The sequence below is a fragment of the Echinops telfairi genome, unplaced genomic scaffold, assembly GCF_000313985.2.
Source record: "Echinops telfairi isolate 266 unplaced genomic scaffold, ASM31398v2 ScPeMD7_7424;HRSCAF=8462, whole genome shotgun sequence".
NCBI classification, from domain to species: Eukaryota; Metazoa; Chordata; class Mammalia; order Afrosoricida; family Tenrecidae; genus Echinops; species Echinops telfairi.
In genome coordinates, this window is record NW_022111324.1 from 12338327 (window position 1) to 12365099 (window position 26773).

The 26773-nt window shown below is 39.3% G+C and overlaps 1 protein-coding gene across 8 annotated transcripts in view; it reads left to right on the plus strand.

Moving 5' to 3' along the window:
• The window catches only part of DNM3 (dynamin 3), a 731348-nt gene that overhangs the window by 239565 nt on the left and 465010 nt on the right, over window positions 1–26773 (plus strand). For all 8 annotated transcript variants that reach the window (XM_045297842.1, XM_045297844.1, XM_045297841.1 and 5 more), the window contains exons 5-7: window positions 8140–8238; window positions 8800–8960; window positions 20707–20849. In XM_045297842.1, coding sequence (XP_045153777.1) covers window positions 8140–8238; window positions 8800–8960; window positions 20707–20849 — 403 coding nt within the window. The remainder of the gene's footprint in view (window positions 1–8139; window positions 8239–8799; window positions 8961–20706; window positions 20850–26773) is intronic.

Sequence of the window (26773 nt, forward strand, 5' to 3'; positions counted from 1 at the left end):
AAACGATGTACAAATGCGCTTTACACAATTGATGTGTGTATGGATTGGGATAACAGTTGTATGAGCCCCTAATAAAATGTTAAAAAAAAATCAGTGGAGAGAAGGGTGTAGGATGCCTAGTGGCGCATAATCAAGGGCATTGTGGCAGCGAGGAATTACTAAACCCCAAAGAAGCCCGAACATGATGGTGGGACAAGAGGAAAGTAAAAGGAAATAGAGAAAACAACCAGGAGGCAAAGAACAATTATAGAGACCTAAATACAGGCATGTACATAGGTAAATATATTTATATATAACGAGAGGGGAATAGATCTATGTATGTATATCTATATGTTAAGAATTAAAGTTGCAGATGGGCATTGGGCCTCGACTCAAGTACTCCCTCAACATAAGAACACTTTGTTCTAATAATCCAGCACTCTGTGATGCTCACCAATTGGACATGATCGCTGAAGACAAAATGAGTTCATAAGCAAATGTGAAGAAAGCTGATGGTGCCCGGTTATCAAAAGATATAGCATCTGGGGTCTTAAAGGCTTGAAGTTAAACAAGCATCCATCTAGCTGAGAAGCAACAAAGCCCACCTGGAAGAAGCACACCAGCCTGTGTGATCATGAGGTGTCGATGGGATCAGGTATCAGGCATTTAAGACCCAGAACAAAATCATACCCAATGTAAAGGTGGGGGGCGTGGAGAGGAAATCCATAGCCCATCTGCAGAAAATTGGACTTCCCCTTACAGAAGGGTCACAAGGAAGAGATGAGCCAGTTAGGGTACAGTATAGTACTGATGAAACACAACTTTTCTCTAGTTCTTTAATGCTTCTTCCCCCCCACCCAACTATCATTACCTGAATTCTATTTTTGAAATTGGATTAGACCACAACATGCACACTGTTACAGATAAGTGTCCACAATACAGGGAATCCAGGATAGATAAACCCCTCAGGGCCAACAATGAGAATAGAGATACCATGAGGATAAGGAGAAGGTAAGGGGAGAAAGGGGGAATTGATCACAAATGTCAACATATAACCTCTTCCCAGGGGGACGAACAACAGAAAAGTGGGTAAAGTGCGACAGAGGACATTGTAAGATATGAAAATAATCATCTATAATTTATCAAGGATTCATGAGGGAGGGTGGGGTGGGGAGGGAGGGGGAAAATGAGCTGATATCAAGAGTTCAAGTAGAAAGAAAATGCTTTGAAAATGATGATGGTAGCAAATGTACAAATGTGCTTGACACAATGGATGAATGTATGGATTGTGATAAGAGATGTACGAGCCCTCAATAAAAGTTTTTAATAAAAAAAAATTCTAGGTTAGAAATGAATATCCCCACAGATTTTGGAGGTATTTTAGTTTTAGTTTCCAGTTCTTTGGCCAGGAAGAGTGCTTCTATAACGATCCCTGACTCTTTTTGTGCATTGTTTTGGGACTGTCTGTTTTGAAATCTATAAAGATGTGTGTGTGTGTGTGTGTGTGTGTGTGTGTGTGTTATGTTATGTTGGGTGCTTGATGGGTCCATTCAATCCTTAAATTCGTATCTTTTTAAATTAAAAAATTAACTAAAAAACCACCCCCCTGCCCTGCCCTGCAAGATATTTTCTTCTTTTCTATCTTTCTGGAATTTTATCTTTTTGTATATTAAATTACCTGAATCAGTGCTCTCACTTTTTGAAACTAGTTTCATCTTGTTGTGGGGGGAAACAGTTTCTCAGTATTGTCTTCTAAAAATTCTCACATTTTAATTTCTGCTTTCATATTTTTAATTATTGGATATTATTTTTCCCTGAATATTTATTTTTATAACATTCTGATCTTGTTTCATAAGAGCAATAGTTTTGCCTTTCTCTCTGAGGAGATAAATAAAAATAACCTATTGCTGAATATAATGGTGGACTGAAATTTAATCCCCTATCTAATTTACTATTTAAGGACTGTAGGAAATGATAATAATAGGTTTACCTATATTTTGCATTCCCTTTGTTTTCTCCATGTTCTGTTTTATTCTGTTTATTTCCTTTGGTCTCACAGTAGAGCATAGGACCCAAAACTTATTTGTTCCACTACTCTCTTTTCAGAAAGAAAAAATTACTCTGTGCCCCCTCTGACAATTAAAAAGAAGAAGTACTGTAACCCACAATACATGATAACGTATAGGTATCTGCTTTAGCAGCCCACACTGGATCATTCCAGCCCCACCCAAGGGGTGGTACCACCCATTTTAGGAAACAGGGTATTAAAGGATGTCTTTAATATGAGTGGTAGACTTCATAGCAGGCTAGTTTATTGGCCTGTTTCTGCTAATATTCTTCTGAATGTCAATATTTGTCCTTTTGTTTTGGAAATATTAATTTTCCAAGACAGAATTCTTCCAATATCCTTCTTGGTGTGTGTGTGAGTTTGGGTTGTCTAGAGAAACAAACTAGTGGCACTCATATATGTGTAAGAAAGAACTTTATATCAAGAATAATTTTTTATGAAGAAGGTGCCCTAACCCAGTTCAACTCAAGTGCCTGGGTCAGACTAGCATAGCTGCAGGCTGATGCTTACAAAAGGTGAAGCAGGAAGCTGGGAGACCACAGGCTGGTGGGTGCAGAGTTGCATGGATCCAAGGTCAGTGGGAAGATGACAGGACACTGAAAGCACTGGAGGTTGGTGGCCTACATTGGGTGACCGCTGGAGACAGACAGAGTCTCAGCAAGGAGGAGGATTGAGGGCCAGAGAGAAGTTTTCACTGTCTCTCTCATAAAAAGGCCACACCCCTAAGGAGGCATCACCAAGCTACCACCTGATTAACAGGTTGAACGCCACCCCAACCTCCACACAGGTACCATTAATTTGGCATAAAATCTGTCCACCACAGTGGTTAATAGCCTGCCAGGGTGCTCTTTCTTGAAGCGAAGTTAAGGAATGGGATTGGGGTGGGAAAATTTTGCCAATTCAGTGTGTAGAATTTCCCTTAATTACCCTTTTCCAATATCAATCCTGGACACTGGTGCAGGTGTGCTTGAGTTCAGAGTTTCTTTATTTTAGTCTTTTCAGAAAATCAGCCTGTACTTGCTAACGATAGGATGGAACCGAGGTAGTTTCCAGCCAGGGCTTCTGTTTTCATCTCGATCTGCTTGCCACCACCCCTCTCATTATTTTCAAGGCAATTGGTTCCTGAGCTCAGGTGCTGAGCTCAGGTTTTTCTGTGAGTCTGTGAGGTGAAATATCTAGTTTCTCGACTCTTCCAACACTGGGCTTTCTCAGATACAGTTTTTCTTTTTCTTTTTTTTGCTCTATTGAAGTCACCCTTTTAGGTTTCCTTTTCTAAAATTTTCCTTTCATATTCTTTCATTCTCTTTGACTTTTTTAGTTTCAGTCTCTTTCTAAAGTAATTTTAGTGTGAACAAGATATTGCTTAAAAGCTTGCATAGATCCAACTACCATGACTCATATTTTTGAGCAGGGTGTTTAACCTAGTGGGCCATGTATGTACTGAGCTGCTGACCACAATGTCAGCAGTTTGAACCCACCCCTGGTGGGAGAAAGTTGAGGTTGTGTACCCCTGTAAAGATTTGCAGTCTGGGGAACCCAAAGGGGCAGCTCTTCTCTGTCCTATGGAGTTGTTATGAGTAAGAACTGACTTTATGCCAGTGAGTTTGCAGTTCCCCTTAGTTTCTTCATCTTCAAAATTAACTGCTGTTTTCATCTTAGAAATACATTATTTAACAGATACAAACTGTTTACAAAAGGAGTTGGCTTAATATTAAGAACAACAATAATAAAAACCCATTACTACCAAGTCATTTCCAACTCCGAGTGACCCTTAGGACAGAGTAGAACTCTTCCTCACAGGGTTTCCCAGGCTAGAAATCTTTACAGAGGAGGACTGGCTCAGTCGTTTTCCTTGGAGAAGCTGGTGGGTTCTAACGGCCGATTATTCAGTTAGCAGCCGAGTGCTCTAACCACTGCACCACCAGGGACCCTGTCATAAATATTAGCCATCAGTATTTTGAGATTGGCGTCAAGGAGAAGGTAAACGTGTCAATTAGTTTAAGTAGAATGCCAAATAAATGCATTTAATGTATTACTCACCAGGTAAATACTATAATATTCCATCTAATAAAAATTTCAAAGGGTAAATACAGTGTGACTGACCTGCTACATAAATTGACTAGGTTCCTTCCTTATTTTGTGACTGGAAGAAACCTTAGATGTATTAGTTAGAAAACCTGAGACCCAAGGAGTTAAGTGATTAACGTGGAGACGAGAATTCAGGTCTCATCATTTCTGGTTCTATCTTTGCATTAAATTGCACTTTTGCTCTAGGGAACACTGAATGCTGTGAGACTTGTAAGATTATTTTTGATTAAACTAGTTTTCTCTTCTTTAATATTGATATCAAATGCTCAGTACTGAATAAATTATAATCCTTGGTTTATGAAATGCTCTTATCATTGGTCTATATTTTTTACTCCTTTTTTTCTTTGTAAAATTTTTATTACGAATTGAGTGAAGATGTTACAGAGCATATAAATTTTCCATTCAATAATTTATACACATTTTGTTTCATGTCATTGCAATCCTACAATGTAACATCACTTATCCCATTTTCTTCCTTTGTCTCCTTTTCCCATTCAAAATGTTATACATAAAAATATGAAAGCATTTGTATTGTGTGCTGTGCTGAGAGGAGAAATAAAATGTGTAATTGCTACTTATGCATTGTAATACAATAAACTTTTTAATAAGTATGTTGGTAATACAGCTATTTGTGTTCTCATTTAAATAGAAAGTTTTCTTATGAAGAAATGAATGTGCACCTCTCTTTTAATTACATAGAAATTCACCAGGATGTGGTAGTTCTTATTGTTGTTAGGTGCCTCAGGTCACTTCCAACCCATAGCGACCCGATGCACAGTGGAACAAAACACTGCTCATCCCTGGACGGTCCTCACAATTGTTCTCATGCTTGAGCCCATTATTGCCGCCCTTGTGTCAGTCCATGTTGTTGAGGGCCTTCTGCATTTTTGCTGCCCCTCTACTTTACCGAGAATGATGTCCTTCTCCTAACAGAAATGCCCCAAATATGTGAGATTAAATCTCATTATCCTTGCTTCTAAGAGAGAGTTGTTTTCCCTTTTATAAGTCCATGGTACTTTCAATATTCTTTGTCATCACCACAATTCAAATGCATCAGTTCTTCTTTGGTCTTCTTTATGTCTAACTTTCATATTCATATGAGGGAATTGAAAATACCATGGCTTGGATCAGGTGCACCTTAGACCTCAGAGTGTGATCTCCCTGCTTTTCAACACTTTAAAGAGGTCTTGCGCAGCAGATTTACCCACTGTAATGCATCTTTTGATCTCTCGACTGCTGCTTCCATAAGCATTTGTTGTGCATCCAAGCAAGACTAAATCCTTGACAACTTCAACCATTTTTTCCATTTGGTCCAGTTGTGAAGATTTGGGTCTTTATTCATTGAATTTTAATACCTTCTGAAGGCTAAAATCCTTGATCTTCATCAGCAATAGCTTTAAGATCTTCCATTTAGAAAACAAAGTTATGCCATCTGCATATAGCAGGTTGTTAATAAGCCTTCCTCCAATCCTGATGCCACACTATTCTTTGCATTATCCAGCATTTCTGGTTATTTGCTCAGCATAAAGATTGAGTAAGCATGTTGCAAGGACACAACTTTGATACACACACCGTTGCTGGTTTTAAACCTTGCAGTTCTCTTGTTCTGTTTTCATAGCTACCTCTTGATCCATGTACAAGTTCCGCATGAGCACAATGAAGTATTCTGAAATTACCATTTTTCTTAAGGCTAGCCGTAGTTTGCTATACTCCACACAGTCGAATGCCTTGGCATAGTCAATAAAATACAAGTATACATCATTCTGGTATCCTCTACTTTGAGTCAAGATCTATCTGACAACAGCAATGATATCCCTCATTCCACATCGTCTTCTCAATCCTGACTGAACTTCTAGCAGTTCCCTGTCAATGTACTACTTACTGCAACTGTTGTTGGATGATCTTCAGCAAAATTATGCTTGCATGTGATATTAATGACATTGTTCTATTATTTCAGTATTCTGTTGGCTCATTTTTCTGTGGAATGGGCATAACTATGGCTCTCTTCCAGTTTTCCAAATTTCCTGGTATAGACAAGTGAGTGCTTCCAGTGCTTCATCACCTTGTGCAAACATTTCAACGAGTATTCCATCAATTCCTGCAGCCTTGTTTTTGGCTAATGCTTTCAGAGCAGTTTGGATTTCTTCCTTCAGTGCCATTGGTTCTTGCTCATCTGCTACCTCCTGAAATGGTAGAACGTTGTGTAGCTCTTTTTGTTAGTGATGGTGTACTCTTCCCATGTTTTGGTGCTTCCTGAATCACTAAAGAGTCTTCCCATAGAATCTTTCAATAGTGCAACCTGAAGCCTGATTTTTTTTCTTCAATTCTTTCAATTTAAGATATGCTGAATATGTTCTTCTCTCTTGGTTTTCTAACTCTAGTTCTTTGCACATTTTTTTATAATACTTTACTTTGTCTTTTGAGCTGCCATTTGAAAATTTTTATTCAGCTCCTTGATTTCATCATTTCTTCTATTTACCTAAGCTACTGTGTGTTTAAGAAGCAAGTTTTGGAGTCTTTTCTGAAATCCATGTTTATCTTTTCCTTCTTTCCTGTGTTTTTAATGATCCTTTGCTTTCTTCATGAATGATGTGTTTGATGTCTTCCCATACCTCCTCAGGTCTTCTTTCATTTGTGTTCAATGCATTAAGTCTGTCTTGAGATGCCCTCTAATTTCATGTGGGGCAGACTCAAGGTTGTATTTTGACTTTCATGGACTTGTTTCTATTTTCTCCAGCTTCATTCTGAACTTACATAAGAACAGTTGATGGTCTTTTCCACAGTTGACTCCTGGCTTGGTTTTAACTGTTGACAATGAGCTTCTCCATCCTCACTTCTCACAGATATAGTCAATTTGATTTCTTTGTATTATGACCATGTGTATAGTCACCTTTTGTGTTATTGAAAAAAATGTATTTGCTATGAACAAGTCATTGATCTTGCAAAATTCTATTAGATGATTTCCAGCTTCACTTGTTTTCCCCCCCCAACTTTTGCATTCCAATTGCCAATAATTATGAATGTATTTTGATTGCATGTTTGATCATTGTCAAACTGAAGACATTGTTAGAATTCTTCAATTTTGGCATCCCTACTTATAGTGGTTGGTACATAAGTTTGAATAATAGTTGTACTAAATGGATTTCCTTGAAGGTGACTGATATAATTCTACCACAAACAGTGTTGTACTTCAATATAGATCTTGAAATGTCCTTTTTGGCAACAAATGTAATGCCATTCCTCTTTATTTTGTCCTTCCTGGCATAGAAAACCGTAAGATTTTCTGATTTAAAATGGCCAATACCAGCTCACTAATGCCTAGGATAGCTATCATTATGCATTCTATTTACTCTTTGATCACTTGTAGTTTTCCAGGATTCATACTTTGTACAATCCACGTTCCAGGTCCAGTATATTTTTGCAGCAGTTTCTACTCATTTTGAGTTGTGTCTCATCAGCAAATGAAGATTCTGAAGGGTTTACTCCCACGGGATTTATTACATTTATTACATTCACATCACCATTGCTTTGAGAAAGCAGCCTCTCCTCAGTCACATTTCAAGTTCCTTCTTACTCTAGGGCCCCATCCTCTGGCACTGTCTCTAACAATGTGTTGCTTCCATTTATTAGGCCTTCAGTATCTGACAGTGTTTCCATTCTATGCATAAGGTTTTCATGGACTACTTCCTCAGAAGTGGGCAGCCAATTCCTTCTTCCTAGTTGGTTCTTACTCTGGAAGCTCTGTTGAAACCTGTTGAGGGACCCTGCTGGCATTTGAAATACCAGTGACATACAGGTCCCAGCGTCCCAGCAACACACATGCCATCACAGTCCGGTCAAGTGACAGGCAAGTGATGGAGCTGGAGTAGCAGTGGATAAGACGAAGAGGAATCAGACAAGGATCGAAATATGCCTGCTTTACATTTATCAATAAGACATTTGTTTCTAACATTTGTAAGTCTTCTGCAAATTATTTAATGTTTTTTTTTTTTTTTATGCTTCAGGTCTAAGAACCATTGGAGTCATTACCAAACTGGATCTAATGGATGAAGGAACAGATGCCAGGGATGTTCTAGAGAACAAGTTGCTTCCTCTTCGTAGGGGTAATACGCTTGTGATTTATTACTTTAATTATGTGGCAGGGAACTGGTTTGGAAACCAATTGGAGGATTGGTTTTAAGTCTTCCTCAATTGCAAGGAATGGAATTATGACTCGTTTGAATGGTACAGGACTGCATATTACCAAGTGATTGAAAATGATAAATGAAGAATAACTTCCTAAAATGAAAGGACTCATAGAACAAGAAAAGGAGAAGGTTTGAAGGGAAGGCATAAATACTTGTCATTGCCTGCATAAATATATAATAGTTATATTTTTATTTAATGACATTGCCTGCTATATACCAAAAAAATAATAAAAAAATTACAGATATACTCTATTAAAATGTACAAAGAATTTTAGGCAAATGACAATGCTGGTGCTAAACAATTATCATTACGATAGGCCTTTTTTAAATACCAGGGGCTCAAATGGGATTTTCTAATGGGACCTAGCCTTCAGGCTAATCTCCTCTCTCATGAAAAGCCTTGAAAAGCCTTGAAATATCTTTAGGAATAAGCAGCAAAAGGTGTGTGAAACTCCAAATGTTTTTGTTCTGTTTCAGGTTACGTGGGGGTGGTAAACAGAAGTCAGAAGGATATAGATGGGAAGAAGGACATTAAGGCTGCTATGTTGGCAGAAAGGAAATTTTTCCTTTCCCACCCGGCTTACAGACATATTGCTGATCGAATGGGAACTCCACACCTGCAGAAGGTTCTTAATCAGGTAAAACTTAGTGTGTTATTTAGTTTTCTTTCAAGGAACAAGAACATTTATGAAATACATGGATACTAATTTATTTTTTAAATTTTTAATAAGTTTTCAAAAAAATAAGACAAAACTCAAATTCAACATAGAGATGTCACAAATAAGGCAACTTTTTGTGTGTTATACCTATGCCAGAGCAGTTGACAGCAACCAAAAACAATCAGAACGATGAACTGAGTTGGTTGTCCAATCAAGTATTTATTGAGACTGGTGAGATCCTTGAAGCTATCAGTAGAGGTTACAATAGTAGACTATGTGTGATATTGTACTTGAACTTTTCGAGCAAAAAAATTGAAAAAAATTTAGATAAAACAAAAAGTAATGGTATACATCTGATATGAGGCCAGAACATAGACAAGTTTATTTGTACTTTTAAATTGATCCCAATTAATATAAAATTATGGATAGATGACTATTTGTATGCTATCAGGTTAAATAATGGGCCCTGGGGGCGGATTTGTTATGCATTGGGCTGTGGACCACAAGGTCAGCAGTTGGAAGCCACCAGCTGCCTCCAAGAAAGAAGGGGCTTTTCACTCCCATAGAATTACAGTCTTGGGACCCAAAGCCCATCTGTAGACAACTGGACATCCCTTTACAGAAGGGTCTCGGGGCGGAGATAAGTCAGTAAGGGTGCAGTGTAGCAACGATGAAACATACAACTTTTCTCTAGTTTGTAAATGCTTCTTCCCACCCCACCCCCCACTATCATGAACCCAGTTATACCTTACAAATCTTGCTAGACCAGGGGATGTACACTGGTACAGATAGGAACTGGAATCCAGAACAGGTGATCCCTTAAGGTGAAGAGGTGAGATTGGCGATACCAGGAGGGTGCAGGGAAGGTGGGGTAGAGAGGGGGAACCGATTACAAGAATCTACATATAACCCCCTCCCTGGGGGACAGACAACAAAAAGTGGGTGAAGGGAGATATCAGTCAGTGTAAGACATGGAAAAATAATAATAATTTATAAATTATGAAGGATTCAAGAGGGAGGGGGGAGTGAGGAGGGAGAGAGAAAGGAGGAGCAGATACCAAGGGCTCAAGTAGAAAGCAAATGCTTTAAGAATGATGATGGCAACAAATAAACAAATGTGCTTGACACAATGGGTGTATGTATGGATTATGATAAGAGTTGTATAAGCCCCCAATAAAATTATTTAAAAAAAAAAGAATTACAGTCTTGGAAACTCAGGGACACTTCTTCCCTTTCCTGTAGAGGCACTCTAAGCTAGCATTGACTAGATGGCAGTAAGTGTGTTTTTTGAGTTTTATCAGGCAGTAATATAGTTGTGTCATTTTAAAGATATGGATATATTTAGAGTAAGGAATACAATTTGCTATTCATTCTTTTGTAAATTACTGTTTGTTACATCAGTATTGGCCCAGGGTCGCAGTAAATCCTAGCTCCAACTCATGTCAATGGAGGCCACCCTTTTGAAGCTGTGTTATATGCTTTTCCACTCTTCAGTATATGAAACCCAGGATTGTGAACCTATCGGTACCTCAAGCAGAATAAAGGGTTTGGGGGAAGGGGGGTATAGTGGTGGTGGGGGGCCAAAACGGAGATGATGTCCAGTAGTTCATGTAGAAAAGAGTGTTTCGAAACTGTGGTAGCAATTGTACAATTCCACTTGATGGGATTGAAATATGGAATGATATATTTTTACATCCCAACTAATAAAACAATATTGGCCCAGTGAAAACAGATAAACTTAAAAGAAAGCTTAGAAGAAAATCACAAACGTAATTAGAAAGATAACGTTGAAAACAAATTAACTTGTAAATATGGGATTGACTATTTGGTTATTACCCCCTAGTTATCACATAATTGGATTTTTGAAAACTGATTGTCAGATTATAGAGGAATGAATTTTGTACTGAAGACCTCTCTTTTTCTTTATGATCATTCTTTTCTCATAGACTCAAGCACATTCATTCTGGGTTTGAAACTTATTACTTTTGTAGATGCCTCTATGAATGAACAGAATGAAATTTGCTTAACCCTGTGCTGTTTTTGAGTCCTTGTTGCAGCCACTGTGTCAGTCCAACTCCATGAGGGTCTTCCTCTTTTTTGCTGACCCTCTTTTCTACAAACATGATGTCCTTTCCCAGAAACAGAAGTCTCATCATCCTTGCTTCCAGAAGTTTTCTCTCTGTACTTCTTTCTTGTTTGTTCTTCTGACAGTCCATGGTACTTTAAATATTCTTACCCAGCACCATAATTCAGATCAGAAGGTTTATTTTTTGCTGCTTCAGTATGTACCTATTATCCTGCTGGAGAGTTAGTTTCTAGGGCAAAGATTGGAAATGTGCTTGATAATTTTGAAGAACAGACAGGAACATCTATGTGTCAGGAGGGCATAGAATGAGAGATGACTTGTAGGTGATGAGTTGGCTAAGTAGTTTGGTTCTTATCATAAAAGCAGTGGAGAGTCATTAAATGGATCTATGGAAGGGAATGACACTATCAGAGCTGTGTGTTAAAATAAGATTATGTTGGTTTCAGACTAGAAGATAAAGAGTAGCCATGAGAAGATTAGTGAGGAGTTAGTAAGAAGTAATGGTAATTTGTCTTAGGAAAGATCTTTAATGTTAGGGGAAAAAACAAATTCAAGACACACCTAGGAAATTTGAAAATTGGTGATAGTGGGTTTTGAAAAGGTGAAGTCAGAAACAGGTCCAAAGTTTCTAAATCATTCTGAAGTCACCAAGATGGGCATCATGAAGGGAAAAATTGGTCATCGAATTGAGCATGTTAAGAGTTAGATGTTGTTGACCTCTTGATGTGTGGGCAGCAATAAAAAGGAATCCAGTCTGGACAGAACACTTGGGCCATCACAGGTGTTTGGATATTAATTGAAGCCATGGATAGAATTAGATACCCCTAGGAGACTGAACAAAAGTACCCATAGAGGACTCTGATTTGAGGAATTTCAACATTTACAGATCTGGTGGAGGAAGATGAATTGGCAGTGAGATAGAGAGGAACTATAGAGGGTGGTAGGAGAAGACTGAGAGGAACTAGAAGGATTGAGTCCTTTACATCCTATTGTTCTCTGCTTCAGAACCACATGCCAGGGTAATAACAGTAAGCTACATTGTTGAAAATGATTGACAATTAAATATATTGTTGTTAGATGCCTTCAAGTGGGTTCTGACTCACAGCGATCCTATGTACCACACAATGAAACAACACCCGTCCTATGCCAGCATCACACTTGTTGTTAGGTTTGAGATCATTGCAGCCGTGTGTCAATGCATGTTGCTGCTCCTCTCACTTTACCAAGCATGATGTCATTCTCCAGGGCCTGGCCTTTCCTAACAACATGTTGGAAGGATGTGAGATGAAATCTTGCCATCCTTGCCTCGAAGGAGCATTCTGGCTCTACTTCTTCCAAGATGATCTGTTTGTTCTTTTGACAGTCCATGCACTTTCAGTATTCTTCTCTAGCACCATAATTCAGATGCATGAATCCTTTGGGTCTTGTTTATTCAATATTTTCACACACATATGAGGCAATTGAAAATGTCACATCTTGGGTCCGGTGCACCGTTAGTCCTCAAAATAGCATTCTTTCAAATATGCAGTTAAGGGGAATTTTGATTTAAAACAAAGTTTTGTTTTGTTTTAAAAGGAGAATTGGCCTGGATTCAGAAGAGGCCATGGAATAAAGGATATCATTGTTGATGTCAGATGCATCTTGGCTCAAAGTAGAGAATACCAGAAAGATGTTAACTTATATTTTATTGACTATGCCAAGGCATTCAACTGTGTGGAACACAACACACTATGGATAGTCTTACATGACATGGGAATTCCTGAATTCGTCATTGTGCTCATGCAGAACTTGTATATGGCTCATGAGGAAGTTGTGCAAGCCAAACAAGGGAATATTGCATAGTTTAAAAAATCAGGAAAAGTGTACATCAGGTTGTATCCTCTTACCATACTTATACAATTTGTATGCTGAGAAAATCATCAGAGATGCTGGATTATATGAATATGAATGTGGCATCAGGATTGAATGAAGGTTTATTAACACTTGAAATATGCAGGCAAAAAACTTTGCTTGCTGAAAGTGAAGAGGACTTAAAGTACTTGCTGATTAAGATCAGGGATTGCAGCTATGGATTACAACTCAATGTAAAGAAGACCCAACCCCTCAAAATTGGACTAGTAGGTGGAATCATGATAAATGGAGAAAAGGATGTTGTTATAAAGGATTTAGTCTTTCTAGGATCCATGATCAATGCTCATGAAGCATCAGCCAAGAGATAAAAGATACATTTCATTGGGTAAATCCACTGCACCAGACCTCTTTAGAATATTGAAAAACAAAGATGTTACTTTGAGGTCTAAGATGTGCCGGACCCAAGCTATGGTATTTTCAATTGCCTCATATACATGTGAAAGTTGGACAATGAATTAGGAAGACTGAAGAAGAATCATTGTTGTTGAATTGTGGTATTAGTGAACAATATTGAAAGTACCATGGACTGCTCAAAGTATAAACAAATCTGTCTTGGAGGAAATATGGCCAGAATGCTTCTTAGAAGCAAAGATATAGAGGTTTCATCTGACATACTTTGGACATGTTATCAGGAGAGACCAGTTCCTGAAGCAGGACATCATGCTTGGCAAAGTAGAGGGGCAATTAAAAAGTGGGAGGCCCTCCTCAGATGGATTGACACAGTGGTTGCAACAATGGACTCAAACATAACAATTATGAGGATGGTGCAGGACCTGGCAATGTTTCAATGTCACTTGGGGTCAGAATGGATTCAATGGCACCCAACAACAGTACAACAGAGAGCTGATATGGACCAGTATTAGCCATTTAAAATTAGACAATTATATGGTTTACTATTCCAGGAATGATAAATTCAAGAGGAATGATATTCCATTCATTATCAAAAGACCATTTCTAGATCTGTTTAAAAGTACAATAAAGCTTGTGTTAAGATAATATCTATACACACATACAAGGAAATTTGGCCAATTCAACTATTCAAATGTGCACACCAACTACCCAAACTAGTGATGAAACAATTGAAGCAATCCACCAGCTTCTTTATTCTGAAACTGATTGAACATGCCAATATGATGTATTGATAATTTATTGATGATTAGAATATTATCATTGAAAACAAAGAGTAACAGTAGTTGGCAACTATGACCTTGGTGATAGAAACAAAGCCAGAGACTGCATGATAGAATTTTGAAGACCGATGAGTTCTTCATTGCAAATGCAAAAACATTTTTTCAACGATGTAAAGACAACTACAGATGGAGTTATTCAGATTGAATACATAGAAATCTGATTCACTACATCTGTGGATAGAGGAAGGAACCCTGGTAGGAAAGTGGTTACATGCTGGGCTGTAATCCATTGGGTCAGCAGTTCCAAGCCACCAACCACTCTTCAGGAGAAAGATGGGGCTCTCTACTCCTACAAAGAGTTACCATCTCATAGACCCACAAAGACAGTTCTACCCTGTCCTAGAAAGTTGCTATGAGTCAGAATTGACCCAATGGCAGTGAGTGGGTGGAGGTGATGGAGAAACTGAGTATTATCAGTCAAAACAAGGCTAGAAGCTCATTATAAACAGATCACCAATTACTTATATGTAAGATTAAGATTAAAATTGAAGAAAATTAAAACAACTTCACAGGAGACAAAATGGCCTTAAATATATAACAAATGAATTTGGAGAACATCTCAAGAACAAGAGTTCTTTGATTCATTGAACACTAATGAAAAAAGACTTGATTAGCTGTGGGATGACATCAAGGACATTATACATGAAATCAAGAGGTCATTAAAAAGGTAAGAAAGAAATAACAAATCATAGTGGATGTCAAAAAAAGGCTCTGAAACTTACTTTTCATTGTAGAGTAGTTAAAGCACTTGGAAGAAACAATGAAGCAAAACATCTGAACAGAGAATTCCAAAGGGCAGCTTGAGATGAAAAGTAAGTATTATAGTGAAATGTGCAATGACTTGGAGCTAGAAAACCCAAAAGTTTACATTTAAACATAGTCCAAGCTGAAGAACTGAAGGAAAAAAATTCAAGCCTGGAGTTGCAATATTGAAAGAGTCTATGGGTAAAATATTGAATGCTTGCAGGAAGCATCAAAAGAAGATGGAAGGAATACACAGAGTTACTGTGCCAAAAAGAACTGGTCAGAATCAACCATTTTAAGATGTAGCATACGATCAAGAACCAACGGTACTTAAGACATGAGCTAAAAAGAATGCAGAAATTGACGGACTCCTAACTGAAATGTTTCAACAAGTGGATGAAGCACTGGAAGCACTCACTCATCTATGCCAAAAAAACTGCAAGACAGCTTTGTGGCCAACCAACTGAAGAGATCCATATCTGTACCCACTTCAATGAAAGGCGAACTAACAGAATGTAGAACTAATGAAACAAATCATTAATATCCCATGCAAGTGAAATTTTTCTGAAAACCATTCAACAATGCTTGTAGCAGTAAACTACAGGGATCTGTTAGAAATTCAAGCCAGATTCAGAAGAGATGGGAACAAGAGATATTATTGCTGATATCAAGTTGGATCTTACTGAAACAGAGAATACCAAAGATGTTTACTTGTGTTTTATTGGCTATGCCAAATCGTTCGACTGTGTGGAGCTTAACAAACTATGGACAGCCTTGAGCACAAAGGGAATTCCAGAACATTTCTTTGTGCTCATTGGAACTTGTACTGGATCAAGAGGCAGTTGTGTGAACAGAATAAGGGAATATTTGTGGTTTAAGTAAAAAAAAGGTATGTGCCAGGGTTATATCCCTCACTATACTTATGCAAACGGAATGCTGAGCAAATAATCTAAGAAGCTTGGCTGTCTGAAGAAGACTGGAGAAGGATTAGAGGAAGGTTTATGAACAACCTGAGACACGCAAATGACACAACTTGCTTGCTGAAATCAAGGGGGACTTGGAGCACTTGCTAATAAAGGTCAAAGGCTGCAGCGTTCAGTATGGATTGCAACTAAATGTAAAGAAAACAAAAATCCTCACAATTGAGCCAATAAATACATCATGATAAACGGAGAAGAGGTTGAAGTTGTTAAAGATTTCCTCTTGCTTAGATCCACAATCAATGCTTATGGAAGCAGCAGTCAAGAGATCAAATGAAACAATGCATTAGGTAAGTCTCCTGCACAAGAGATAATGGCCTATGTACATATATTTATATGGTAATATATTGAGGTATGGACAGACTTGGGGCCCTCTGCTCAAGCCCTCCCTCAACGCAAGAACACTTTGTTAGAACAACCTGGCATTCTGTGATGCTCACCCTTCCAGTACAATCGCTGAAGACAAAATAGGTACATAAGCAAATGTGAAGAAAGCTGATGGTTCCCAGCTATCAAAAGATATAGCGTCTGGGGTCTCAGAGGCTTGAAGTTAAACAAGCAGCCATCTAGCAGAGAAGCAACAAACCCAAGCACACCAGCCTGTGCGATCATGAGGTGTCGATGGAATCAGGTAACAGGGATCAGAAGACGCATAACAAACATACATATATATATGTGGTTTTTGGAACAGTCCTTGTATGGAACATTAAGATTGACAGTTCAAACCCACCCAGAGCCTCTTCAGAAGAAACTTCCAGCTATCTGCTTCTGAAAAGCTACCCTCCCTCCCCCATTTCCCTGAGTCAGTTCTGACGCATAGCGCTTCCCAAGCCATACCAGAGCAGAGCCTCATCTTTCTCTCCTGGAGTAGCCGAAGTCTTTGAATATTGACCTTGCAGCCCAAGGCCTTAAAAACCTTAAAAACAACAACAAGGCCAAATTCACTGCTATTGAGTTGATTGCAACTCATAGAGATCCTATAGGCTAGTGTGGAACTTACTGCACTTATGAGTTTCTGAGACTGTCCCTTTTTACAGAAATAAAAAGCCTTGTCTTTTTTCAGTGCAGTAGCTGGTTGTTTCAAACTGCTAACCTTGCAGTTAGACCCCAACATGTAACCACTATACCATCAGGGTGCCAAAAAGAAATGATAATAATAACTTAAAAGAAAAAAATTAAAAGTCCTAAAAAGCCCTATGGGGTCCATGGGGTCACTACGGGTTACTATGAGCCCAAACTAACAACTGGTAAGCTCTTTGGAATCTTCACTAAGTACTTAGACTGTAACGGATTTGCTCAACCACATCAGATACTACACACAATAACTATCTTAGTGTTTATAATCATTACCAGAAACAGTAATGTCTATCAATTCCTCCATGTCTAACTTCAGTTAACAGTGGCACTTTCCATACCACCTTCCTAAAAGATGACTCTTAGGTTCCCCCCCACCACCACCTCTCCCCAAGAAACCTAAAATAAGGGACTCTTTTCTCAGGAAGGGAAACCAAAATCAAACAGTAATCCTATAGGACCAGGTAGAAATGCCCCTGTGGGTTTCTGAGAATATAGCTGTTTACATGAATAGAAAGCCTTCTCTTCCAGAGCAGCTGGTGGCCTTGAACTGCTGCCCTTGAAGTTAGCAGCCCCAACACATAACCCTACTCCATCAGGGCTCTTCCCCTGGAAGGGAAAGGGCACCCCAAATGGGTTACGCTACCTAGCAAGTTCTGTTAGAAATGCTGGTATCTAAGAACTAGGCATTGCTCTTCTCGATCCTGAGCTATGGGAAAGAAAGGTAAGAGAGAGTGCTAAAGTAATAGCGGAAGGGGAGGATTTAAGTACAGAACTCACTGACACCTCGTCTGCCTGCAACTCCCAAGTAAAAGAGCAGCTCGATGTCTAACATAGGCACTACATTCAAAAAAAGAAAAACCAGATCTGGTCAAATAAGATGAAAAGCAGAAAATTCCAGAGGTGACAGTGAAAAACTGAAGCCTGTATTCTGACAGAAACTAACAAGACATAGAAGTCATCTCACTAAATATGCCCCTGCTCCAAAAAAAAAAAATCATCTACTGCATTACTAATATCTTTTCATCTAAATAAATGTTAGATATGAAGTAAAACCAGTGACTCTCGGGGGTGGGGGGTAGGGGGTGGGGCAGAGACGACAAAGAACAGAGTGATTTGGCCCATTTGATGTCTGCTCCACACTCTGATAAGACTGACCCAGACTTGGGTTCTCAAAGAACTCCTGAGAGCGAAGTTACAGATGAGGCTGGTGCCTAGAAATCGGTCCCCATGCCGGACTAAGTGAAAGGTTTTTGAAAAGCAAGAGACATATATTTAAGAACAAGGTGGGCTGGAGCCCAGACCCCAAACCCATCTGTTGGCAATGGGACATCCCCTCGCAGTAGGGTCACAAGGAAGGGATGAGTTAACCAGGGCACAGAGTAGCACCGATGAAACACACAATATTCCTCTGGTTCCTTGAGGCTTCCTCACCCCCCACTATCATGACTTCAGTCCTACCTTACACTTCAGGCTAGATTGGAGCATGTACACAGGTACAAATAAAAGCTCAGGGCACACGTAATCCAGGTAAGATAAACCCCCCAGGAACAGAAATCTAAGTCGTGATACCAGGTGGGTCGGGGGAAGGTGGGAGAGAAGGGAAGGAAGGGGAAACCGACAGCAGTGAGTGACACATAACCACCACCACCCCTCCTCCCAGGGGGACGAGCAACAGACACTGCAGGGGAAGGGGGCTAAGTCAGTGTTAAGATATGAAAATAATAATAATCTATAATTTATCAAGGGGTCAAGAGGATGAGAGGGGAGGAAGGAGGGGGAAAAGAAGAACTGACAACAAGGCTCAAATAGAAAGTAAATGTTTAGAAAATAATAATGATAACATATGTACAAATATGCTTGATACAATTGATGTATGGATTGTTATAAGAGCTGTAAGAGCTCCTAATATAATGATCTTAAAAAAAAAGTGTTGGAAAGCAAAGGTGTTACTTTGAGGCTTAAGGTGTCCCTGACCCAAGCTATAGTATTTTCAATGGCCTCATATGCTTGTGAAAGTTGGGCGTTGAATAAGGAAGACAGGAGAAAAATCAATGCGGTTGAACTGATTATTCATTGGGATGCTGACTGCAAGGTAGCCATTCAAACTACCAGCCGCTCTGTGGGAGAAAGATGAGGTGTTTTAGTCCCATAATCCAGTTCTACCCTGTCCTGTAGGGTCAATGTGGGTTGGAATGGACTATGTGGTAGTGAGTTTGGTTTGGAAACTTACTGAAAGTTCCATGGACTGCTGAAAATGTGAGTTTCCTGGATTCGGGTACCTTGGTTCTTCAGAATTCACATGGCAGAAGCACATTTTGTAATCCAAGTGACTTTTATGAGGAAAAAGGAAGTTTCAGGTATTACAGTCCCCCAAATGCATGCTGTTTCTGAAAAGTGTGCAAGGCCGAGTGGAACCATGCTGGAGTTCACGGCTGAGCGAGAAAAACCACATGGGAAGAATACAGGAAAGGCAGCCCCAAATCCATGCTTGTGGAACCATGAAATCCCTAGGTGGGGGCGGAATTCCCACCCTCCCTCACAGCGTGCTGCTGATCAAGAGCAGAGTAAAAGTGAGACCTGTGGCCTATGACCTATGTATTTCACCCCTCTGGCTGGGGAGGCATGGTTGGAGGTATTGGCTAATCTTAGGGGCTGAGTTTAGGCCTACCTATGTGATGTCCTGTGGTTGGAACTAGTCGGTGTGCCCAGGTGGACCTCCTACTTCTACCCGAGCTTAGGAGGCTTGTGTGACATGATCAGTTTGGATCTTTCCGATAGGTGTCTAATTGATGCCTGATTTCTTTCCAACCCCATTATTGTGGCATGGACAGCTAATTTTCATGTAGCTCAGGCATTTGGAAAGACAAGCCCCTTTATCCCTAACCTAGTGACCTTTCAAAAGAACAAACAAATCTCTCTTGAAGAAGTATAGCCACAATGCTCCTTAGAAGTGAGGATGGCAAGACTTTGTTTCATGTACTTTGGACACATTATCATGATGTCCCTGGAAAAGGACATCCTTCTTGCTTCTGATGAAGACCCTCAATGAGATGGTTTGACACCTGAATGCAACAGTGAGCTCAAACATAACAATAAGATGGCCCAGGACCGGACCAGGTTTTGTTGAGCTGTCCATAAGGTTGCTGTTAGTCAGACATGATTTGATAGTAACAAAAGAGCCCTTGGCAAAGGTGTTGGTCTGGGGCATAGTTAGAGAGGTGAAGGTATGACAAAGCACCAGCTTAAAGTGCAAAATGGAGAGAAATGTAACTGACAGGCACTTCTGGCACCATTTAATAGCTGACGTCCTCCAATATGGTAAGATCATTAGCTCCGAGGACAGCAGGGAGTGCCTGTCAATCTGGACTTCCTATTTCTTGTTTACCTTAACGTTTTCCTCAGCAAGAGAGGTGATCGGATACATCAATTTGTGCTAAGCTCTTATTGAGCAGGCTCAGCAGCAATGTTAGCTGAATTTCAATAGAATCTTTTCAGATTCTTTTTCAGACTAAACAGATAGTCCAAGGAAGTGACTTTCATGGAAAGACTTTTCAGCATCTCCGTAGGGTCATGGAAGAGAGTTGGAATTTTTTCCCACTGCCTATCTTCCACAGTCAGTCTCAAGTGTGTATATAATTTCAAATACTTTGAATGATTAGGAAAACAGTGCAGCTTGATTTTTCTCTCATGGATTAACCTTCAATGTGTTTATGATTGTTTTGTTTTGTTTTACTTAGCAACTTACCAACCACATTCGAGATACTCTGCCAAATTTCAGGAACAAACTCCAGGGACAGTTGCTTTCCATAGAACACGAAGTAGAAGCCTACAAAAATTTCAAACCAGAAGACCCCACCAGGAAGACAAAAGCACTGCTACAGTGAGTAGTCATTTCCTTCCTTTCTTAGATTTTCAAACTAATTGCTTCAGGGTTTTTTTGTTTTGTTTTCCTTTAGTTTATTCATTATGTTATTTCACTAGGCCTAACAGAGGAAGCAAGGAAAGTATATAAGCCTCTATATATGTTATATTGTGTCCCTTAAAACTTTATTTGCTTGAATTAAAAATGTCAGTATTATAATTTTAACCACTTTCCCACTCCATACTCAATTTTATTGTGTTTTAAATCATGGACTCAGATTGTGAGTAAAACCATTAATGATAATGCAGCCGGTACTTTTGGTCTTTAGTCTGTGGAAGTGGCCACATTTCCTGTGGAAAATGTTATTTCTATTTTTACAATGATCCTATTAATATCACTTGTATTACTATCTTCATATTTCAATTCATTCATGTGATTTACCTGTTGCACTTTTCAGTGGAATGAGGACCTAGTAGTTAATTTTTAAAACTCACAGATAATAAAGCCACACATAAATTATTATTATTTTTAAATCATTTTATTGGGGGCTCTTACAGTTCTTATAACAATCCATATACATTCATTGTGTCAAACACATTTGTACATATGTTACCATCATCCATTTCAAAACATTTTCTTTCTACTAGAGCCCTTGGTATCAGCTCCTCATTTTTTCCTCCCTCCCCACTCTCCCTCCCTCCCTCATGAACCCTTGATAATTTATAAATTATTACTTTTATATCTTACATCGACAGCTGTCTCCCTTCACCCATGTTTCTGTTGTTCGTCCCCCTTGGGGGGGGCCTTGTATATGTTGATCATTGTGATTGGTTCCCCCATTCTCCCCCCACCTTCCCCCTATCCTCATGGTTTTGCTACTCCCGTTATTGTACCTGAGGGCTTTATTTGTCCTGGATTCCCTTTGTCGAGAGCTCTTATCTGTACCAGTATACATGCTCTGGTCTAGCTGGATTTTTAAGGTAGAACTGGAGTCATGATAGTGGGAGGGGGGGAGGAAGCATTAAAGAACTAGAGGAGTGTTGTATAGTTTGTTGGTGCTATACTGTACCATGACTGGCTTGTCCCTTCCTAGTGCCCCTTCTGTGAGGGGATGTCCAATTGTCTACAGTTGGGCTTTGATTCTCCACTTAGCTCTTCCACCCTCACTCCCACCCCCCACACCTTGTTCACATTGATATGTTTGTTCTGGGTCTTTTGATGCCTGATGCCTGTTACCTGATCCCATTGACACCTCATGATCACATTGGCTGGTGTGATTCGTTCATGTGGGCTTTGTTGCTTCTCATCTAGATGTCTGCTTGTTTATCTTTAAGTCTTTGAGACCCAAGACATTATATCTTTTGATAGCTGGGCACCATCATATTTGCTTATGGGTGAAGATTGTCTTAAGCAATCCTGTCAGGAAGGTGAGCATCACAGAATGCTGGGTTATTAGAACAAAGTTTTCTTGCATTGAGGGAGTACTTGACTATAGGCCCAATGTACATCTTCTACCTTAATACTTAACATATAATATATGTACATAGATTGATGTCCCTATCATTATATGTATATATTTATATATGTACATGCCTGTATTTAGACCTGTGTAAATGTCCTTTGCCTCTTAGTTCCTTTCTCTATTTCATTTTACTTTCCTCTTGTTCCACTATCATGTTTGACCTTCATTTGGCTTTCATTAATTCCTCTTGGATACATTGCACTTGTTCAAGCCCCACCAGGCATCCTACACCCTTCTCCCCATCGATTTTAGATCTCTTGTTATTCCCTTGTCCATGGGTTTGTTGGCTCCCCCTTTCCCTTTCCCTCGCCTCACCCTCTCCCATGTCCCCACTCTGGAACTGGTTTCTCCTCAGGATTGTTTATCCTGCATATCTTGAAATGGAATGAAAAAAGACATGAAAAAAACAAAAACAACAACAACAAAAAATAAAAGCCTATAAATAGTTCTAAGTCTGTGTGTTGACCTTTATGAGTGTTTTCTGATCAAATCTGATGAGGTGCCATGCCTTGCCCCCAAAGTCTATTTTCAGGATTCCTTCAGGACTTCATTGCTTTGCTCCCCTTGCTGCTCTGTTGCACACCCTCCATGGTTTGCCCCAATGTGGTGGGGCCAGATTGGGCACAATTCCTGCACATGTAAATTATTTTAAAACACCCCTTTGGTAATGATATTAATGCATCTCTTCAAAAAGGAAAATGTGAAAACTGCCAAGTATCTTTTTATTTCTTCATGACCTCCCATTCTTATTCTTGGGGTCACTGGATTTTGTCTTGAGAGGCACTGGGGTTGAGTAGTTGTTAAGAATGATCAGCCCACTGTATCTTATACTTTCCCCCCCCATCTCTCATCGCTACTAACCTTTTGTCCCTGTGCTGAAACCTTCCTCTTATCCCATTTAACTAGAATTGCTCTCTGAGCCACTGACCATCCAGAGCACCTCATCTGAGGACCTCAGCTGCCCTTATGGAGGCTTTATCCCCAGCACTCTTGCTATCAAAATGTTCTTACTTTAGCAATTAAAATGCACAATGTAATTCCCTTCCTCGTGATGAGATTTCAACATACTCAAATAAGGTAAATAAGAATTCCATTGTTTCCCCCATTTAAAAAACTCCTCCAAGATCCTACAGAGGGCATACATATTTCCTGGATTCAAAGCTTTCCTAGCATACATTGCCCACCCCACCCCATACCCCCGCCCCAGTCCTTTTTAAGTTCCTGTAAAAATTCTTCAAATGATTGAAAAGGCAAAGTGATTTCCATACAAGTCTTACATCATCATCTTAATATGTAACTGACAGTTTTCTCGCAAAGACTGGATTTACCTCTGTGATTTGGACTCAGGTTAGAATTATGCGTAGTTAGCATTTTTCTTTGTGGCAGGCTCCTTCGGCCCCTTCTTGGATACTTTATCCTTCCTGAAAGTTTCCTTCTTCACCTTTATCTCCATCCCTCTCTCCATCCCCTTCGCGTATTCTATTCACTGTCACTTTTTGTGTTATCTACTGTTGGTGTTAAGCACTGTTGAGTTAGTCTAACTCAGAGTGACCCATTGTGCAACAGAGCAAAGCTTAGCCTCGTGCCACCCTCACAATTGTTATGTTTGGGCTCCATTTTGCAGCCACTGTGTCAGTCCATCTCATTGAAAATCTTCCTCTTTTTTTGTGTGTGCTGAACCTCTACTTTACTGATGATGATACCCTTCTCCAGGAGCTTGTCCCTCCCAATCACATTTCCAAATAGTATGAGAGGAATTCTCACCATCCCCACTTCTAAGGAGCATTACTACTGTAAGATTTATGTCTTTTTCTGGCAGTCCAAGTCCTTAATCCAAAGGCATTATCCTCAAAGTGACACCTTTGCTTCTTAACACTTTAAAGATTGATTTCCTGACGGCTGCTTCCATGGGTGTTGATTGTGGATCCAAGTGAAAACGAAGTCCTTGACAACTTAGTCTTTCTCAGCCCCGCCTCCCCGTCCATGCTGGTTTGGGGTTCATGTTTAAAACATTTTATAAGTTGAATATACTAATTTGGAATTCCAGTAAGTAGGTTGGGAAAAGTGAATTCTCCTCTGCTCTTCCCTCCACTTTTGGGGAAATTAGTTCTTGTTTGTGTCTTCAATTTCCTCTGGGGAACTTTTGTTTGATGGTCAAGTTTTGGTAGAGGGTCTGTTGCCATGGCAATGCAAGCCTCTGGAAAGAGAACAAGGTGTATATAGAACCTGTTTTTCCTGTTTTATTCTGTCAGTCTTAACAAAGACTTGCTACATACATTTTTAAAGAAATTGGATTATTTGTTTTCCATCCAAACCAGCTGTTTTTGGAGCAGGCCTCACAGATCAGTGAGGTTTGTGTGAGATTTCTATTTAATTTTCTTCTGAGAGCTGGCCTCTATCCTGGACTGTGTGTCTGAGTTTGTCTTGGATCAAGTTGAACAGCATGTGTCAAAATATGGGTCAATTTGGCCAGGCCCTGGCTCTCAACTTTGTGTCATTATTTTCAATGTTGTGATCTGGTAGAACTGTCCTTTGTCTTACAAAGTTCTGTCTGTGGTTAATGGGGTAGGATTTGCTGATATTATATGCTAGGGAAGTTAATGAGGCAGTATTCGGGGGGGATTCATCACTCTTAACCAGGACACAGCTCTGATCCAATGAAAGGGAGTTTCCCTAAGATATGGCCTGCATCCCCTTCTACTTTAAAAAAGATAAAAAGAGAAAGAAATGAGGAAAGAGGGATCTCATCACCAAGCAAAAACCGTTGGAACTAGAGTGAGTCTTTTGGACCTGGGGCCCTCGTGCTGAGAACCTCCTTGATCAAGGGTAAACTCAAGACACATGGAAATCTCTAAGGGACACTGATCCCACTGTTGCTGCAAGGAAATAAAAAGTTTACCCCAGAGCCAACAGAGAGAGAAAGCCTTCCTGAAGAGCTTGCACCTGAAATCCAGTTGTTGTTGGGTGTCATTGAGTCGGTTCTGATCCATAGTGACCCCATACAAAGCTTCCTAAATTGTTAGAATATAAATTTGTTTGTTAAATCAATCAGTTTTGGTGTTTATATTATAGCACCACTACATAACTAAGATATCTTGTCTAATGTTTTTAATGAAGTTGTCTAAAATATTTTTTCTTTCAAGAAAGATTGATCTATGTGATGAGCAGGTGCTGAGTAACTACTCTAAGAAACATTGATCAGTGTATTTTAAAATTGTACTGAAAGAACAGATTGTTTATTTTGATTGGCATAAAAAGGCCATTAAAAAAGGACAACTTAATTTAAATTATTTCTCTAAAGGATCCTGTAAAGCATGAAGAAGATAGGGTTATGGAAATATAATAATTTCCTACCTGTGGATAGTATTATTAAATTAAAGTATGCCATTTTTTTCAAACTTACTTTAATTAGTTTCATGATAAGTAAGCACTTATATAAATTAAGTAATCCTAGTATTCCCAGTATTTAATGGAAATAAACTTCATTCTGAAAAGGTTTTATATTTAGGTCAACCTTGAAAACAAATCATTCTAAGTACCTTTAGCGCGATAGTATATAAATTATGTCTTATTTAAAGAAAAGGATTAATTCTGTCTTAAAGTGAAACTGGCAGCTCCAGGTGCTGAAAGGGAGTAAAAAACTATTAGATTAGAATGTATGGGCTTCTTTTTTAAAATTGCCAAAGAATATACGTAGATAATTACTGAATAAAGAAAAGGCAAACATTCCTACCAAGAGAGAATGGTCAGGAATAAAAGGAAGAGACTTTGACTAGGTTTTGTCTTTCAGACAACCTCTTCCACCATAAACATAAGTAAGTGAGTTGGAAAGTCCGAGTTTTAACTTTAACTGTGAGCCAGAAGAGAGAGAAGACCGGAGGCTTTACCACTGCAGAGACTCTGGAAGGTTCCCTCTCAACAGTCTCACTATAGTTATCAGAAATTGAGTGGATTCTAATTACAAAAGATTATAAACAATTTATCTCTATTGTAGAAGAATTCTAAGAAGCCAAAAGATAAAAATCGTAATGAAATACACCTGAAAAGAAATAGTAAGGTGCAATGGAGGCATTTTGATCCCTACCCACGCCCCCCCAACCCTCAACACACACACACAAAAGTAGATTGAAAGGTCTGTCTGGATAGGACAGGCTGGATGAAGAATCTAGAGGAGAAAACAGCGGGGCTGACAGTTCTGAGGGAGCGTGGGATAGGAGGAAGTGGGGGGAAGGGAGGAGGTGTTAACAAACCCAGGGACAGGGAAGCAACGGGCGATCCAAATTGGTGGGGAGGTGGGTGTGGGAGACCTGGTAGTGCAGGATCAGGGGGAACGTAACAAAGAGGAAGTGCTGAAATCCTGGTGGGGACTGAGCATGATAGCGGGACAGGAGGAGAATCAAGGGAAATAGAGGAAAGAGCT